The sequence below is a fragment of the Arachis ipaensis genome, chromosome B10 (genome assembly GCF_059453495.1).
Source record: "Arachis ipaensis isolate K30076 ecotype BB chromosome B10, ASM5945349v1, whole genome shotgun sequence".
Lineage (NCBI taxonomy): Eukaryota > Viridiplantae > Streptophyta > Magnoliopsida > Fabales > Fabaceae > Arachis > Arachis ipaensis.
In genome coordinates, this window is record NC_142435.1 from 16717509 (window position 1) to 16736870 (window position 19362).

At 35.7% G+C, this 19362-nt stretch overlaps 3 protein-coding genes across 4 annotated transcripts; 2 read left to right on the plus strand and 1 right to left on the minus strand.

Moving 5' to 3' along the window:
* The first annotated feature begins 1291 nt into the window (after positions 1-1291).
* Positions 1292-1690, plus strand: LOC107620232 (uncharacterized). Its single transcript, XM_016322426.1, has one exon. The coding sequence runs from the start codon at positions 1292-1294 to the stop codon at positions 1688-1690; it is 399 nt and encodes a 132-aa protein (XP_016177912.1).
* A 3482-nt stretch (positions 1691-5172) lies between these two features.
* On the plus strand, positions 5173-11092 carry LOC107623186 (uncharacterized). Of its 2 annotated transcripts, none has more exons than XM_016325356.3 (8): positions 5173-5499; positions 6350-6400; positions 6562-6682; positions 6764-6830; positions 7593-7917; positions 8483-9523; positions 10073-10222; positions 10334-11092. In XM_016325356.3, exons 1-8 carry the CDS (start codon positions 5398-5400, stop codon positions 10763-10765), a joined length of 2289 nt encoding a protein of 762 aa, XP_016180842.1. In that variant the 5' UTR covers positions 5173-5397; the 3' UTR covers positions 10766-11092. The 2 variants fall into 2 exon arrangements, with proteins under 2 accessions (XP_016180842.1, XP_016180843.1); XM_016325357.3 differs by having other exon boundaries at positions 5318-5499; positions 6620-6682.
* A 5248-nt stretch (positions 11093-16340) lies between these two features.
* Positions 16341-17111, minus strand: LOC107621642 (zinc-ribbon domain protein). The gene has a single exon (XM_016323673.3). It carries the CDS (start codon positions 17041-17043, stop codon positions 16696-16698), a length of 348 nt encoding a protein of 115 aa, XP_016179159.1. The 5' UTR covers positions 17044-17111; the 3' UTR covers positions 16341-16695.
* Positions 17112-19362: the final 2251 nt, after the last annotated feature.

Consider the following 19362-nt stretch of genomic DNA (forward strand, 5'->3'; position numbering starts at 1 on the left):
TCATTTCTGCACCCAACTGGGACCTACCATTCGAACTGATGTGTGATGTCAGTGATCATGCAATTGGTGCAATCCTCAGACAAAGATATGATAAGCTCTTGCATGTCATTTATTATACCAGTCATGTTTTAAATGATGCACAAGAACTACACCACCACAGAGAATGAGTTACTTGCAGTGGTCTATGCCATTAACAAGTTCAGATCCTATTTAATAGGCTCTAAGGTCATTATCTATACTGACCATGCTGCTCTCAAGCACCTTCTTTCCAAGCAAGACTCTAAACCAAGATTGATAAGTTGGGTATTGCTCCTGCAAGAATTTGACATAGAGATAAGGGACAGGAAAAGGGTCAAAAAACCAGGTGGCTGACCACTTGTCCTGGATTGAACCTGCAGCAGGGACATCCCCTCTCACTACTGAGATATCCGAGACCTTCCCTGATGAACAACTCTTTGCAGTACGCAAAACACCTTGGTTTGCCAACATTGCAAATTACAAGGCAATAAGGTTCATCCCCAAGGAATACAGTAGACACCAAGTTCGAAAACTCATCCATGATGCTAAGTACTACTTGTGGGATAAACCATACCTTTTCAAAAGGTGCTCGGATGGTATAATCTGCCGTTGCGTATCTGAGGACGAAACACAGCAAATCCTATGGCATTGCCATGGCTCAGATTATGGAGGTCATTTTGGAGGTGAGCGAACAGCCACCAAGGTCCTTCAGAGCGGTTTCTACTGGCCAACGCTCTTCAAGGACTCCCGGGAGTTTGTCCGCAACTGTGACGGTTGTCAATGGGCTAGAAATATCCCCCATAATCGCGAGATGCCTCAATAGGAAATCTTGGAAATTGAGGTGTTTGATGTATGGGGCATAGACTTCATGGGCCCTTTTCCACCCTCATACTCGAGCACATACATCTTTATGGTAGTAGATTATGCGTCTAAATAGGTGGAGGCAATCGCATCACCCACTAATGACACTCGAGTGGTGATGAAATTCCTCCAGAAATACATTTTCAGCAGATTCGGCGTCCTTAGGACACTGATTAGTGACGGAGGCAGTCACTTCTGTAATAGACAACTCAACTCCATCCTGCACCGTTATGGCGTTCGCCATAGAGTGGCTACTCCCTACTATCCGCAGACCAATGGGCAGGCTGAAGTCTCCAACAGGGAATTCAAAAGAATCCTGGAAAGAACAGTGGGTGCCTCGAGGAAAGACTAGGCAAGAAAGCTTGACGATGCCCTTTGGGCGTATAGAACAGCTTTCAAGACTCCTATTGGAATGTCGCCCTACCAGTTGGTCTATGAAAAAGCATGTCATTTACCAGTGGAACTAGAACACAGAGCCTACTGGACAACCGAATTCCTCAACTTTGATGCCAAGGTTGCAGGAAAAAAGAGGTTACTTCAGCTAAATGAGTTGGAAGAATTCAGACAAGCTGCATATGACAATGCTAAAATTTACAAGGAAAGGACCAAGAAATGGCATGATAAAAAGATCTCGTCCAGAGTCTTCGAGCCTGGCCAGAAGGTTTTACTCTTCAATTCCAAACTTAAGCTCTTCCCTGGAAAGCTAAAATCACGATGGACAGGACCTTTTGTGGTCACTAATATATCACCTTATGGTCGTATAGAGCTCCAAAACAAACATTTTGATAAAAGATTTACAATGAATGGATAGAGAGTCAAGCATTACCTAGGGGATAATCTTGAGCAGGAAAGCTCTAAACTACTGCTAACATGACAGCAGTGAGGTTAAGCTAATGACAGTAAAGAAGCGCTTATTGGGAGGCAACCTAACCATGATTAGAGTACTATTATTTTTATTTCTTTTGTTTATCTCCATTTGCTTTCATTTTAGTTGATTTCCATAGTTTCCCTTGATTTTTGACATTTGTAATCATGTGCAGCATTTAGAACAGAGATAGAGACACTCGAGATGGAAAACAAAACACCTTGGGGAGAGCCCTTTGCTGGCGTTGAACGTCAGACAAGGAGAAAGATGGGAGGAGCATTCCTAGCATTGAACTCCAGAATAGGAGCATTCTGGGCGTTCAACGCCCCCTATGGAGTGGCCAAGGCACACTCAAGTTTTGAAGCTTTCTCAGCTAGTGGGCCTCACACAAACTCCACCTATCCCACCTACCCCATAAGGGAACAGCAAGGACTACTGACAAACGCCCAAAAGAATGGGTTTAGATTTTTGCACTAAAAATAGGATTGACGTTGCAAGTATAGTCCAAACTCAACCATTGAGCATCAATCAAATTATAATCCTAAAGATGTCACAATCAACACAAAATAATCGGGAGTTTTAAATTCCCGAGTCGTCTTCCCTAGGAACTAATGCCAATAAGTGCACAATTTTAGTTGTGAAGATCAAAGGAGTTTTCAATGGTTGAGAGCAAACAAAATAAAAGAATTAAAGAACAATCCAAAATTGCAATTAACAAAGTAATAAAAGAACAAAAGAACTATGTATGTAATATGGACAAGTAAAACTATAAAGTGATGGAAAAGTGGTTTAAAACATAAATGAAACCTTGACTTGGGATGAGTAATGGAATCCCTTCCTTGCCATAACCACAACTATGATAATTGTGATGGATTAATCTCACTAAGTCAACCCTCACATCGGAGAGTAAGTTAAATGAGCATAAGTATTCCTAACCCACAAATCCTAGCTTGCTTGCTAATTACCTTAGCAACAAATTAGCGTTAGTGGGAACAAGAACAATTAACAACCCAAGAATTATTACTAAATGTTGGACATTATGGCTCTAGTAATCCATAAACTCATTTCCCCCAAGCCCAGGGGTGGAAATTACCCCATAATCAAAATTGACATTTCATCAAACACATAGAGGGCATAAACATAAAACATGGCAAAATTGGTAAATTAAGGAAAGCTATGAACCACAAATGCTCAAAATCAATGAAGGCAACTCAAACAAACATATAAAAGCCATCAAACATCAAATTAAATAACTAGGAATCCAAAATTGCAAGACTATGTAAATATGGAGAAAGAAGATGAAAATAAAAGCAAGTGTAGAACAAGTGGTATAATAAAAGAGAGAATTAAAGAAATACTTACAATAAAATTGCTATAATCCCAAATCAAAACTTGAAGTATAAAATTCTACAAACCCTAATTAAACCTTAAGAGAGAATTTCCTAATCTACACTACTCCTACTCCTACTATGTGTTTTTCCTATTCTAAGATGGCTCTCTTGTTATGTGTTGATATGCCCTTAATATAGCCTCTCAAACCAGCCTTCAGCACTTCAGAAATGGGCCTAGAGACCCCCAAAACCGTGCAGCACGTGACTTTTTAATGGATGCATGCGCTGGTACCTGTGCGGACGCACAGATATGTGCATCCGCACACTTCGCCGGATTTCCACTTGTGCGTACGCACATATGGTTGTGCGCACATATGGTTTTACGTACGCACGCATGCTGATTTCCTTTTCGTGCGTACGCACGCATCCTTGTGCGCACGCACGCTTGGCTGCGTGCTTCCTCCTTGTTTTCTTCATATTTTCTCCCTTTATACATGCTTCCTTCCACTTTTGCACATCCATTCTTGCCTCTAGGAACTGAAATCACTCACAAAACATATCACGGCATCGAATGGCATAAAAGTGGAATTAAATTACTCAATTTAAGCACAAAAATGCATGTTTTCACATTTAGGTTCAATTTAGGAATCAAACACAAAAGTATGCTATTTTAGTGAATAAGTGTGAGTTTATGTGATGAAATCCATCCAAATTAAGTCGAAATATATCATCAAATATGGACTCATCAACTACGTTTTCTTTTCTTGGAGACAAGCAAACTTTTTAAGTTTGGTGTTACAGAGCAAGCTCTGGGTTTATGCTAAAGGAAGATGGATCATCTTCATCAGCAGCCACTATAACTGAGGTGGTTAAGTTTCATTATCCCTTCCTTTATCTTATTTCCTGTTTTTTATTCTAACTTTTGCATGATCACAAGTAGTATTTTGTTCTTTTCTAGTTTTATTTACTTTTCTTTATTTTGGTTATAAGATATCCTATGTATCCATCACTAAGCTTAAAAGAAAAATTTATTTGAAAAAGAAAGAGTGAGATACATATGTTTTAAGTATATCATGAGTTATTCCAATTATTTAAGATGTGGTGGCCTTGCATTTATCTTCTGAATGTATGAGTTAACAGTGCATAATTGATATTGGAGTTGAGTACGTTGGCTCTTGAAGAACAGTAAATTTAGAGAAGTATTATTGATTCTCTGAAAAATAAGAAAATATTGATTTTTGAAGAAAGAAAAAACAGCAAAAAAAAAAAGAAAGCTCAAAAGAAAATTCAAAAGAGCAAGGATCCAAGGCTTTGAGTATCAATAGTTAGGAGGGTCAAAAATTGGCCTAAAAAGCTCAAATAAGTTGCTATCCCTAACTATATGCTTCTGGTGTGAAGGTGTCAAGTAAAAAGATTGAAACTAAGGAGTTAAAGTCGTAATTCAAAGGAAAAGAGTACGATTAAGAACTCTGGACAACACTGATTGGGAATTTAAGCAAAGCTAAATTTGAATCCAAAGGGTTCCCCCAGTCTAGTACGTGTGGCGTCTATGTATCCGGTGGTAATACGGGAAAACAAAATGCTTAGAGTCACAGTTAGGCTCAAGAAGGTGCAAAGCATAAAACGAAAAAGCTGTGTTCCAGAATCAAGAAGAGCTAAAATAAGAGAATCAATAATATGATCCGGATTCTAGTTCCAAGAGATGTCAATATTTCTGAACTTCAAAGGAAAGTGAGATGCCAAAACTGTTCAGAAGTAAAGAGCTATTAGACCCACTTAATATTTGGAACTGAGTTTCATTGACAACTTTGAGACTTATTGTATCTTTCTATTCTTTTTAGTCTTACTTATTTTTGGTTGTTTGAGGATAAGTAGCAGTTTAAGTTTGGTGTTCTGATAAGCGGGTATTTTATACGCTTTTTGATGTTATTTTTTTAGTGTTTTTAATATGTTTTGTTAGATTTTATTATGTTTTGGTAGGTTTTAGTGCTAATTCGAATTTCTGACTCGTATTTAAATAAACTAGTGAGCAGAAGACCAAAACAAATTGTTTCATTAGAGATGCTATATATGTTTCTTTTGGTCTCTCAAATCTTCGTCATCTCTCTCAACAGAAGGTAGCAGGATAGAAGAGGCCTACAGGACCAACAGTAGCAGTGGTGGCCCACAATGAATGGGCCATTCGTTTGGTATGTGGGCCTCTCAGCCCAAATTAAAAGGCCAATTATGTTAGGAATGAAGAGAGTAGAGCCTGCTCGTGCTTGTGTTGTGGGTATGGCGGTGGTAGTGGCGTCTTCCGTCGCCGTCCTCTTCCCTTAGCCTATGAGCCATTACTCGCTTCTCCAAACACCCACCACCTCCATCATCACCATCGTCAACGATAACAACAATATAAAACACAATCGTCTTTTCTCTCACACAAAGGTTTTTCCTTCTCTCTATTTAACCTTCCAATTCCTGTTTTATTTAACGCTAATTGATTATAGTCGTAGACTCTATGCTTCAATATTTGTTATGCTGTTGAAATGTTGGTGATTTGGATTTGGGTTTCCGTGAGTCTATTCATGCAGTGACGTTTTCGTCATATCAAATTATTCAGTTATTTATGAACTGAGTATCCAACTCTTTAAGCCTGCCCTTTGTTTTGGATTTCTGAGCTCTCAAGTTTCAAAATTGCTTCAGCTTCTTTTGGATATTTGCTCTTGTTGTTTAGCTTTCTCTTACAAGTTACAACGGATAAGAATAGTGGCTTCCCTTACATTCTTCTATTCGCATCACATTGCTTTAGCCATTGAAATTTGGAAAAGGATGCTATAGTATAGACTTACTTGTAATTGAAAGTGTTTGTTTTAGCTTTTATTTATCAAGTTTGAGATGAACATTCCAAAAATTATGGTATTGATTTTCATTTTACAAATTCCAATGATCTTTATCCGTAGCACCCTCCTCAAGTTATTGACTTTTCAATTTAAGCACAGGAACTGAAAATTTCAGCTACATGCAAATCAAAAAATGTTTGTTGAATTGTGCTTTTTGACACCCATTTGTATCTATGTTTATATTGGATCTTTTCTGGCATCTTTGTGACTCTTATGTGAGATGAGAGCCTGCAACTCAGGATGATTGGAGATCTCACTATATGGAATGTGTGAATTTTTTTGTGGTCGTTCTTGATGTATAAATAAATCCACCATAAGTGAGCTGCTGTGCTTCCATCGTTTTCCCTGCCTATTGTTTTGTAAATAATTTGCATTTTGCTTTTTTTTTTTTGCAGATCTATTATATTATATGCTCAAGAATGGCATGGAGGGAGCTTGGAAGAAAGGTAAGTTGTCTTTTCTTTTTATAGCATATTCTTTTCACTAAAACTAGTAGAGGTTGCACAGCTTGCAAGTGATTGGGTTTGTCCTGTAAATAATAGTATGCCATATAATTCACAAAATTCATTTATTTACTGACACTGGACTGTTTAATACCTGAATGCAGAGAATTTATATGAATACTTTTAGAACTTTGAATACATCATCATTTAGGCGTGTTGTAGGATCAAGCTATGGATCTACATATACTACACAGTTTGTTTACGCATCAGCAAGATGCATGCCAGGTAATTTACATGCTTATGCTTTTAATGTTATATCTCCTGCAATTATAATCTTACAAAAATTCTGTGAACTACTTGATGCAGACCTCATCAGCCACTCATCTATAGGAGTGGATGGTTTGTTTAGTGGGACAAAAGAAGGTGGTATACGGTAAGATAGTATTCAAATTTCTTGTTTCAAAGAAATCATTTGTAACATTATAGATTCATAGTTTAGCTAGTAGAATGATGATTGTATTCATATCGAAAATTGTTGAGAGAATCATGATCTTACATCAGGTAAAGTTGTGCATTTGCATGACCTATGGTCTCCAATTGTCTGATGTGGATGCTGATTTGAAGAGTTCTTTTTGGAAAACTTTGGTAACAATTTGACACTCACTTGGAGTTGTCTTCAGCTCTTCACTCTTCTAATATATTATATATGGTCTAGTTGTTAGCCTTGTTCTAGTTGTCTAGGTGATTTGCTTAGGTGATGAGGTAACAGCTTCTTTAATACACTAATCTTGTGTTTTAGTTTCAGTCTTTTAAAACTACTTTTTTTTTGTCAAAAAAAAAAAAAAGAAACTATTTCCTACATAATAAATAGTCACATGATTAGCATGCAGCTTTTTAATGGAGCTTTTAGTCTAGAGTCTAGATCATGTGAGTATTTGGGCTTTGAAAGACTAGGCTTAGGCCGGCTTTAGTAATATGCAAATGATCCTAATATAAATTGTCCTGGATATTTGTGTTCAGCATCTTTTAGCTGTAGTTGGAAATTTCAAAGGATGTATATTTTGATTGGACTTGAAAGAAAGAAACCGGCATTATTTGATAATTTGAACTGTGTAAATTTTTTGTGATTGACCTATATGTAAAAATGCTTAAATTACAAAATGGTGGTGGTGACAAGTTTGGTTTATGATGCTAGGTGCTTCCATGCTAGTCCTGCAGTCTGGGCAAGAAGAGGTGATGAGCCATTTGGGTTAAAGACCCCAAAGAAGGAGAAGTACATAAGAAGGGAAGGTAGAAACCAGCCACCTGTTGAAGCTCGATATGTCCCTCGTAATGTGAAAGCACCAAAATCTAATTCTGATAAAACAGTAGAAATCTTTGAAGGCATGACCCTTGATGAACTGGCGAAGCGCACTGGAAAATCAGTATCTTCTTTGCAGGATATCCTCACAAATGTTGGTGAAAAGTTAGAATCAGAGTTTGAGCCTCTCAGCATGGATATTGTAGAGCTTGCTGCAATGGTATGTCCCCTTCTTAGATAATGTTAAATTAGTGAATACTCGAAACTGGTGGCCCAAATTGGTCCCATTCTGTCCTTGCTATTTCTAAAAAGAAAGAAAAGGAATGAATAAGACTCGGCCAATAGTATAAATAAGGTTGGATGTTGATGGTGGTCCCTCCATTCTCGAATAACTGTCCATCTTCAAGGCTAAAACTTTTCACGATTCCCTGTCCTTTTAGAAAATCTAGAAAGTATCAATTATTCACTTAATATTAATAATTCATTAGAGTTATTAAATGAGGGGATAGTTGGAATGAAAAGATCATGATAATGTGAAATAATTTACTCTTAACATTGAAATGTATTTGATATTTTTAAAAATGGACGCTTATTTGAGAATTGAAGGTGTCATTAACTTTATTTTGAATCGTCAATGTAGCCCTACACATATGTATAGTTACTGGTTTTAAGCAGTTTGCCTTCGATCTTGGTCGATATTATTTTCTCTTATTTTGCCATATGATCACTGCCTTTTAGGTTTCTATTTCTTGATCTTTTCTCATTATTTGTTATTGCTACTGTAGGAGGTTGGGGTCAATGTGAAGAGGTTACATTCGGCTGAGGGTACTGAAATCGTACCTCGTCCTCCGGTTGTAACTGTGATGGGCCATGTTGATCATGGTAAAACTTCTCTTCTTGATGCCTTGCGTCAAACATCAGTGGCAGCCAGAGAGGCTGGTGGCATAACTCAGCATCTAGGTGCCTTTGTGGTGGTCATGCCATCTGGAGCATCAATCACGTTTCTCGACACCCCTGGTCATGCTGCATTTAGTGCAATGCGGGCAAGAGGCGCAGCAGTCACGGATATAGTAGTGCTAGTTGTTGCCGCAGATGACGGAGTGATGCCTCAAACACTTGAAGCCATGTCCCATGCAAAAGCAGCTAAAGTACCAATTATAGTTGCAATTAATAAATGTGATAAACCAGGTGCAAATCCTGAGAAAGTGAAACTGCAGCTTGCTTCGGAGGGCTTACTGCTGGAGGAGATGGGTGGTGATGTTCAGGTCATTGAAGTTTCAGCACTTCAAAAATCTGGATTGGATAACCTAGAGGAAGCTTTACTTCTTCAGGCTGAAATGATGGATCTGAAGGCACGAATTGATGGGCCTGCTCAAGCTTATGTGGTAGAAGCAAGGCTTGACAAAGGACGTGGTCCATTGATAACTACCATAGTAAAGGCAGGAACCTTAACTTGCGGTCAGCATGTGGTTGTAGGCTCAGAGTGGGGAAGAATAAGAGCTATTAAAGACATGGCAGGAAGGTTAACTGAACGAGCAACTCCTGCAATGCCTGTTGAGATTGAAGGGCTTCGAGGCTTGCCAATGTCTGGTGATGATGTTATTGTTGTTCATTCTGAGGAGCGAGCCAGAATGCTGAGTTCTGGTAGGACAAGGAAGTCCGAGGAGAATAGACTTAGGAGGAAATTGAATGAGGACACCCCATCTACTTTGGAATCATCTGAGGAGGTTCCACAGAGGGTTGAGATGCCAGTAATAGTAAAAGCAGATGTTCAGGGAACTGTTCAAGCTGTTACTGATGCATTAAGAACTTTAAATAGTTCTCAGGTATGTAAACGATCTTTGTGTTAATGTGATAACCTCATCTTTGTGCAAACACATGCTGCTCACCCTCACACATAATTAGCACAAAATATTTTGCATCATCTACAATCCTCATGAAAATTGAACCAGTGTTGTGACATTATCACTAAATATCAATTGAAATGAAACATAAAAGTCAAAATAACACAGTTCAAGTATTGTAGTGGTGTTAGAGATGTGTAAACAAAAGCCATTAATCTAAGAGCTTGACCTTTTAGTATCTCATTATCGGTTATATCCAGGGATCGGGTGTTCAATTCTTGTTTTAACTGTTATAATTTTGCCCAGTTGTCAATATTGATGGGCTTTCATGTAAATAGTATCTTTTGTGATATGAATGAAAGCCATTCATAGGCATGCAAGTAGGAGTAGTATAACTTATAAGTTCTTATTAGAGCTCAACCCACAACCCCTTGGCACAAGGCCTTGGAGAGATGTCACTTGACTTACAAGTCACTGGCGTCTTTACAGATATTAATATTTGCTGCTAAACAATTTCTATTTTATTGCCAGGTTCTTGTGAATGTTGTTCATGTTGGTGTTGGCCCTATTTCTCAATCTGATGTGGACTTGGCACAAGCTTGTGATGCGTGCATAGTTGGATTCAATATCAAGAGTCCACCTATTGCTCTTAGTCAGGCAGCAACTCGTGCCAGTATCAAGGTACTCTAACTTTATGCCTTTCTTATAAGGGTACTGCAATTGAGATTAAGATTCTGTAACTTATAACTTCGAATATGTTCTGACATCATTGACGGTATGGTTTAATTGCAGGTGATTCTGCACCGTGTTATTTACCACCTTCTGGAGGACATAGGAAATTTGATAATAGAGAAGGCGCCGGGTACTTTTGAGACCCAGGTAGCTGGTCAGGCAGAGGTGCTGAACATCTTTGAGGTGAAGGGCAGCAAAACAAAGGGACCTGATGTTAAGATTGCCGGGTGTCGGGTTGTAGAAGGTTTTGTGGCAAGGACGGGAACCATGAGGCTTCTGAGGAGTGGGGAAGTTGTGTTTGAAGGGCTTTGTGCATCTCTTAAGCGGGAGAAGCAGGATGTGGACAGTGTGAAGAAGGGTAATGAGTGTGGATTAGTGATCAATGATTGGTATGATTTCAAGATTGGAGATGTTATTCAGTGCTTGGAACAGGTTGTGAGGAAGCCCAAGTTCATAAAGTCAGAGAGTGGTGCTGTTCGAATTGAGTGCTGATACAATTTTGTGGTGAAATTATTAGACACCAAGCCAGCAAAAAGGAGGGTATGTCAAAGTAATTCATTTTTGTTGTACCTAATGAAGATAAATAAGGTCATTAATTATTGAGGTATAATTTAAATAGGATAGTATAATAGGTTTTTGACCAAGCAATGTCAAAGATTTTAGTATATGAGAATCACAGATCTACCATTTTATAGAATGTGTTAAATTCTACCAGTTCATAAACCCTAAAAAAAACCTCAATGATACCACTAATATCATCTTCTGCCATCACCGATCCATCAATATGAAGAATCACCTGAAAAAAACTTGCATGTCAAATTTTACAGCAATCACCATTTATTTTTCAATATATACCTGTATGGGGGTGGAGATAGGACGATGAAGCAAATCTCGAATGGTGGACAACGTTGCACACGTAAATATGTGAAAGGTGAAGAGGAAGGTGGTGGTGGCAAAGACAGGCAAAGGCAAAGAAAGGAGTGAGATGTAGCATATCTATTTGCAGGCAATGGAGAAGCCAGAGTCAAGCGATGTGACACTCCAGTAACGGCAATGTGGTGAGAAAGGCAGTGATGAGGATAGAGACGGAGGCAATGAAGAGGAAGACATGATCCATGAAGAAGAAGAGACAAATGAAGTGGTGGCAAAGGGTGTAGGCAAAGGCTGTGAAAGTAACGACGGTAGAGGAGGTTGGATGAGGAATGGGGAGAGGGGAGAAGAGAAGCTAATCACAGTTGAAAAAATGATAGGACGAAACTGGAAATAGGAAAAAAGAATTGGAGGAAATTGTAAATTGAGTTTAATGACAAATGTTAATAAGTTCTGGAAAAACTAAAAGGGGTAGTGCTTTTTGAAGTAAAGATATTCCACTTGGTAAAATCTTCAGGTAAAATTTTTTGAAAAAGTAGATTTTGTTTGGTATATTTTTCTGAAAAGATACTTATATTTTTGGGTAAAGTACTAAATTAATTTTCTACATTTGGGTGTAATCCTGTTTTGGTTTTTAAAATTTAAAGTATCCTATTTGAATTCAAAAAAGTTTATTTAATTTTAATGTAATCCCACTGTAAAGATAATAGCAGTACAAGGACAAGGTTGATAATTTGGAGAACAAGGAGAACAAGTACAAATTTCAGAAGCACAAAATCAATTGTGGATGCATCGATACATTTATTTATCATTCTCTTTAGTTAATTCTATAGAAAATATTTCATTTAAATTGTAAGAAAAATTATAAATAAATGTATTAATGCATCCACAGTTGATTTTGTACTTCTGGAGCTTGTATTTATTCTCCAGATTATCGACCTTATTTTTATACTACTATTATGTAGGACATTTTTTGTTAATTATTTAATTTTGATCTCATGGTGGAACTATATTGAAACTAAATAAAACTTTTTTGGATTCAAATAAGACATTTTAAACTTTAAGGACCAAAATAGGATTACACTCAAATGTAAGGGACTAATTTATCACTTTATCCTATATTTTTTAATAGCATAAGTTCTTCATTCTAAGTTTGGTAAATAAAAAAGATCATGTATTTGTGTTTATAATTTTTTAGGTTTAGTTTGGTAAAATTTTTAGTTTTTAAAAGTAACTTATAAAAACTTAACTTTTAAAATATAGCTTTTAAAAGTTATAGCATTTATGTTTGATAAATCAAAGTAAAAATAGTTTTGAATAAGCACAAACAACAATTGTATTTGATAAAATAAATTTAAAAATTTAAAAATAATATAATAGACATAAGTATAATAGTTAAGTTTGAACTAGTAATGGGTCATGCCAAATAATGAACTCATTTAAACGAATAAATTTTTGTTTTTATAATAGTATGTGATTCAATTACATTAATTTTAGTATGATATTACCCAAATCAGAATAAATATAATTTTTCTAGTATAACTTTCTTATTTAAATTACTAGTTATGATGTATATGTACTCATCATTTTTCTTATTTATATTCTCCATATGATATATACTTCGATAAATATCTTTAAAATTGAAAGAATTTGATGGAGGCTCTTTAAATTTTTTTTTAATCAATAGTAGATGTAAACTTAAACGGTATAATTTTTTTATAATATTTGATGTAATAATTCAACTTTTTTTTTTACTACATCAAAATACGCTTTTTAATTTGAATATTGGAGCATGAGTGGTGTTGGACTGCATTACGGGGGAGGGAGGTGCTTCACCAAGCTGTGGTGTCAGTGTAGTCACAACTCGGAGGGTCCGAGTTCCTACTGCCCAAACGGATTCCCATTCACCAAACGCACGGTCCGATTTGAAAGGAGATGGACACACGTCGCGAAGCTTCTCCCCAAACGGTGCCCTGAAACCAAACATAGACCCATGCATTAACCCCTTTCACTATCCGAATGCCTTCACTTTCTCAGATTTCACTTTCAACTTGAACCCCTCCCCCCATTCTTCTTCTTCGTTTTTCCTCTGAGTGTGCATGGTGGAAGAAATAAAAGCATGCCAAAGAAATAGAAAATTAAAGATGTTGATCGACCTGAACTTCATGTTATACATTATCTCAATCATCCTGATTATGTAAGTTTTTTTTGAATATTTTTAAATATTTTATATTTATAATTATTATTGTTAAATATTTACTTCTTATAATTGTTATTATTAGAAGTGCAAATTAAAAATATAAATAGAATGATTATTAGTAATTTTCAGCATTTATATGATTTTTCTGAATTTTTTTAACTAATTTTTAATTATAAATATTATTGTCAGTAAATTAATTATTATTATTTTGTTAGTTGTTGAATTTTAAAATGTAAACAGAATGCTAGAGATTTTTTTATGGAGGACATAATTTTTTTTGGAATTTTTTAATATTTTTTATTATAATTATTATTGAAAATAGGGTTAATTTTTTTAAATTCTTTTAAAATTATTAAGTATAATTGTTATGAATGAAGTTAAATGTTACTATTGTTGTGAGAAACTGTTAGTACTGAATGAGTAGTAGTAATAATTTTAAAGCACGTTAGTTTTATTTTAGGAATATTTTAATTTTTTTAATTATAATTTTCATTGTTAGCAAGTTAGTTAGTTGTTATGAATGTTGTTAGAAAATGAATTTAGGCATAGAGTGATTATTATTATTTTTTATAATTGTTTTTTATAATTGAGGAAAATATGTTTAAATAATAGTAAATTACTAATTAATATTAGATATTATTCAAGATAAATGTGTTATTGTAGAGAATTTTGATTAGAAATTTATGTATTAATTATTATTATTATTAGTAGTAAGTTATGAATAATTTGAAGGATTAATAATTAATTTTAGAAGTTCGAATTATCTGTTTTATAAGGATTTAGTAAATGAATTTATGATAGTAACTTGTTTGTTGTTGAGCTATTTGTGCAAATTTTGTAAGCATGATATTTATTTAATTTTGGTAGGAATTTATTGTTTTAGTTGTTGTGGTTAAAAAATTATTTTATTTTAGTAGTAAGTTAGTAAGTGTTAACATGTTGACTAATAATTTGTTATGTTTTTTTGTAGAAATTAAGAATGTTGACATGTGACCACCTAGTTCCTCCGGATCGGTACAACGATAGAGTGGAGGAGCATTTACGACTTACCGGATTTTATCATGTATCTCAAATTGGGGTAGTCCAATGTCAAAAGGCACTGGTGAATGCTCTAATCGAGCGGTGGCACCCTGACACACATACGTTTCACCTTTCCATTGGTGAATGTGCCGTGACTCTTGAAGATGTGGCTCTAATTCTTGGTCTTCCGACGGACGGTCTTCTAGTTACAGGGATGACAATGAGTAGCTTTGAAGCCTTGGAGGCGGAGTGTTTGCTTCAATTTGGAGTTGCACCGCGTAAGTCGGACTGTAGAGGTAGCTGCATAAAATTGACCTATTTGCGGGATCTAAAAGAAAATTTAGAGTTGACTGATGAAATCAGTATACAGAGGTATATGAGGTGCCACATTATGTTGCTGATCGGGACGATCTTGTTTGGGGATAAGTCTGGGGCAGGTGTGCACTGGAAATTTCTACCCTTGCTTCGTAATTTTGTCAGTATTGGACAGTATAGTTGGGGAGCGGCATGCCTAGCACACCTTTACAGGGCGTTATGCAGGGCATCTCGCTTTAACTGTAAGGAAATAGATGGTCCACTAACACTTCTACTCGGTTGGGCTTGGATCCGACTGCCATATCTATCGCCGCTTCCTAAGGAACCCCGCAGTTTTCCGCTAGCAAACAGGTAATATTATGTTACAATGTACCCGTATCTTGATATTTAAGATTCAGTTGAGCTAATTGAATATATCATATTAGGTGGCGTAACTGGGAGCGTGGTGACCGACGATATAGATATCTGAATCTAGCTCACTTTAGGAAGGCATTTGATGAACTTCAGGAAGGGCAGGTGTGTTTTAATTAAAGAAGTATTAGTTTTCGATTTAGGGTCTGGGACATAATTATAAAGCATTGTTATTGTTATTGGTATTGTGGGTTGTAATAATGAGTTTCGTTTATTTTTTCCAGTTTGTTTGGGTTGCTTATGCTGTGGATCGCGTGGATCCGAACATCATTCTTGCTGAAATCTACATGTATTCTGGAAACTCCGGAACATACATGGCTTCCAACTCCAAAACTCGCATGAATGATGGCTCCCAAACGGCATATCATTTGCGAGTGCATTTGCGAGTGCATTTCCGTCACCTTGATCTTCATCTCCATCTGGACCAACACATTCGTAGTTGCTTTCGAACTCTTCTTCACTGTCACTATTATAATCTTCCCGTAGAATATTCCGATCGGCCTCAGATTGTTCAAACTCAACATACAACTCGATGAACGAGATCTGAGCCCGATTTTCAATATATATTGAAAACATCTCTTGCATGCTCGCTTCGTCCGTCACATATCTTGTTTGAAACTGGACGAAGCCACCAAACACCAGTATGAGATATCTGTATAGAATACAGGATATTTTTCTTACCCTCTCAGAATCAATCTTTTCACAGATCACACTTTTGTGCTCTTCAAATGAGATGATAAAAGGAATAACATCTAGTGGATTTTTACAAATAAACTTTACTCCTTCAGACGTTTGTAGCAAAATCTGACCAAAATAATACACTTTTAGTAACACTATGTCACTCATTTCTCTCGATCACCAAAAAAGGAGCATAACCTTAGCTATTAAATTCTCTGGTTCAAAATAAGTAAGGAAGAAACCCAAAAAGAAGAACCAGAGGAAGCAGTCGTTGAAGAGGGGAAGAAGACGCGAGTAAGCTACCACCAACAACTGCACACTTTTATATAACCCTCTCTATTCAACTCAGACTCTTCGACTAGGTTAACCTGATTCAAAATAATATTAAAAAACGAAATCGAACCATGCGTTTTTATGTGCGGTTCGTATAAAAAATTGCCAAGCTTAGCCAAAACGGAGAGTCCGAGTTCAGCCTTTCTGAATTCACATTCTCAACATGCAACTCGGACCATGCGAGTTGAAGTACCATTCCTTATAGTAAAAAATCCGGCTCAAATAACACGGAAGATCCGATTTATACCGTCCAAAATTTAATTCATTTCTCCTCCCAAATCAGACCATGCGATTTGATGGAAAAAAGTTAAAAAACGAAGAACTCGCACAGTCCGAGTTCTTCTACCTCATACTGACAAAAACTTGTCCCATATATATATCTAGTCCCCTTAAATCCATATCGAAGAATAGCACACATATGCCTTCCATTTCCATAAAATTGAGCCCATCAAAATACATGTTCCCAAACTATCACTATTACAAGTAAATCTAAGAGAAAATAAAGATCATCATTATAAGTTAAAAAAACAAAGCACGAATCCCCTCATAACAAACAGTACAACCACTTTCACTTTCACATTCAGCAACTAACATTTCACAGTTCGGATCCGCAGAAGGGGCAGAACCTGAAGTGGGCCTCAACCGACCGGTCACAGAATCGGCACCGCAAGGCATCGGAAACAGCCGCCGCCGGAGACAGCGATGCCGACTCCTGCAACCGTGGTGGAAGGGAGCAGGACTGGGGAAACATGAACCTGCAATTGTCGCAGTACAAGACAGGTTCCTTCCCTGGCCACCGCCAGACGGGAACAAAGAAGAGCTTCAGAACCTTCTCGTACTCCACGAGGTCGGCACGTGATCCGCAGTTTATGCACCTTCCCACACCGGATTTTAGCACCTGCCGCACTTGCCGCTCCAACCCACCCGCAAAGAAGAAGAACATTGCTTGGTTGTTTTTTGGGGAGCTTTGCCTATTGATTTTGGCTACTTCAGTATTTGTTATGTTTTTTCTTTTAGATCAGTATTTATTTTATTTGTGGGTTTGGCGTGATGCTTTTCGAGAAGAACCTTGAACTTTCGCTCTTTTTTTTTTTTTTTTTTTCTAACTGGACGTTTATTCTTTTTAAAATGAAGAGAATTTATTTTTCTCACCAAAAAAAAATATTTGTCGAGTTCTTTATGTATTTTCATTATAAAAAATATTATAATAATTAAACTTATATCTATTATTGATAAAAAAAATCTAAATAATAAAAATAATTTAAAAATTTTTTAGAATTTAAACAATTTTTTCTATAAAAAATTATTTTTTATGGCTACAAATTAATTTTAATTTTTCTGTAGTTAAATTTTTTAGCATTATAATCAAATTTTTGTTTTTTTTTTCAGAAAAAATAACAGAAATACCTAAATTTTATGAAAATAAACACAATTCTTACAATCAACATAAAAAATTTTTGAAAAAAAATACACAAATTTTTGTATATATAACAGAACATAAACAAGGGAAAAAGAAAAATGTGTTGAGAGGAAAAAGATTTTTAAAGACACGAAGTGTGAATTAGGTAAAAAAATTTAGCAAAAATTGCTTGATTAATTTGATCACATGAAACATTAATTCAATAGTTTTTTTTTTTTTTTTTTTTTTTGGTATTTTGATTGCTTGATTGATGATTGAAGATGATCTTCTTGTGATGTTGTGGGTTTTGATTTGGTTGATGATTTTGGTGAAGAAAGTGGGACGAAACTATAGGGTAAAATTGGTTTTTAATTATAAACTGTGTTTATGTTTCATATTAATGTCTTTTTATTACAAACCCCTTTCTTTCAAATTTCAATCCAACATCTCCAACAGCAATGCTGGCTTCAATCTTTTTCGGGAGGCTAGTCACCAACTTGATATTTAATTACCCTTTAGATTTGTTTCTTTTTCGAGTAAATAGTTAAATTAGTACCAAAAAATGATTTATTTTTTAAATTAGTCTCCAAAAAAATTTTTTAATCAAATTCATCCTTCAAAAATTTTAAGTTAATTATTTTAGTTCTTTCGTCACTTTCGGTGCTAACGACATCAAAATTTGTTAATGTGATACATTAAGTGACACTACAACACACATCTAGTAATCTTAATTGGTGACTAATATTATAAGTTTATGACATTAGATTAAATTAACTCCAAATTGAAGGATTCTAATATCTCAAGTAATCTCTTTAATTAGATTTTGATTTGATGTAATTTTATAAATTTATTATATTAATAGTCAATAATGTGCCACATTAACAAATTTGGCCCTGTCAACAAAAAAAATGAGAAAAAGACTAATACAATTAATTTAAAATATTTAAAATACGAATTTAATTAAAAAATATTTTAAAAACTAATTTGTTGAACAAGTGATCTTTCAAGATGAATTTGACTATTTACTCCTTTTTTCTGGTGCATGTATGACGGAAAGAACTAAGAAGAGACTTGTGCCAGTGAGGAGCTTCGATTAGCCCGAGGATCTTCATTTATGGACTTTGAGGTCTTGGAGTTTGGATTCTGAGTTCTGACCCCCATGGGATCAAAAAATGGTTAGTCCCTCGCTCTATATTAACTAACAATATTTAAAACAAATGGAGTATAACTTTTAATAAAGAAATATGTTATTTAAGGCTATCATTCATCATTATCTAATTGGCGAATGAACATATATAGAAAGAGCACTAGAGTTATTTCTACCAACAGCAAGTTCCTTTGATAGCACTCTCTAATATGGCTTGGATTAAGTTCTTATTACGAGCTAGTTTTTATCATCGGGATGCAATCATCCATGTATTCGCTACTTTCATGATGCTTCGTCTAGCTAATCCTTCCGTATTGTTTCAAGAATAATTTGATATCAAAAGCATTATTGCTGCTTTTTAAGTTGAAGATGACTAGCGAATCAAATACCGAATAGCAGATGAGCTTTCATTTTTTATCTCAGATGGTGAAGCCCATTTGGACAATTTCTCTCTTAAGTCATAACTGAACGGTCCAGCTCTCTCATATTCATAGAGAATCCAACATCAGCGCAATTAGGTTTGATCAAAAAATGTCATGTGGAATTCCTCGTAGAAATAGTGTCAAACTTTATTAATTTCTCGTAGAAATGCCTTTTTAGTTTTCATGGTATTGTCAGATGTTTTCAACCTGGGAGCTGAGGTGACGAAAAGAGAATGCATTAAAAAAATTTTCTCCAGTAAAAAGGGTATCAAAGGCTTCAGATTTCTTGAGCTT

Bases quoted from the DNA above. Each gene is read 5' to 3' on its own strand.
- LOC107620232 (XM_016322426.1), top strand. From the start codon at position 1,292: ATGTCGCCCTACCAGTTGGTCTATGAAAAAGCATGTCATTTACCAGTG.
- LOC107623186 (XM_016325356.3), top strand. From the start codon at position 5,398: ATGAGCCATTACTCGCTTCTCCAAACACCCACCACCTCCATCATCACC. The intron at 6,683-6,763 runs GTAATTTACATG...TACTTGATGCAG, and splicing joins ATCAGCAAGATGCATGCCAG to ACCTCATCAGCCACTCATCT. The intron at 7,918-8,482 runs GTATGTCCCCTT...TTGCTACTGTAG, and splicing joins TTGTAGAGCTTGCTGCAATG to GAGGTTGGGGTCAATGTGAA.
- LOC107621642 (XM_016323673.3), bottom strand. From the start codon at position 17,043: ATGTTCTTCTTCTTTGCGGGTGGGTTGGAGCGGCAAGTGCGGCAGGTG.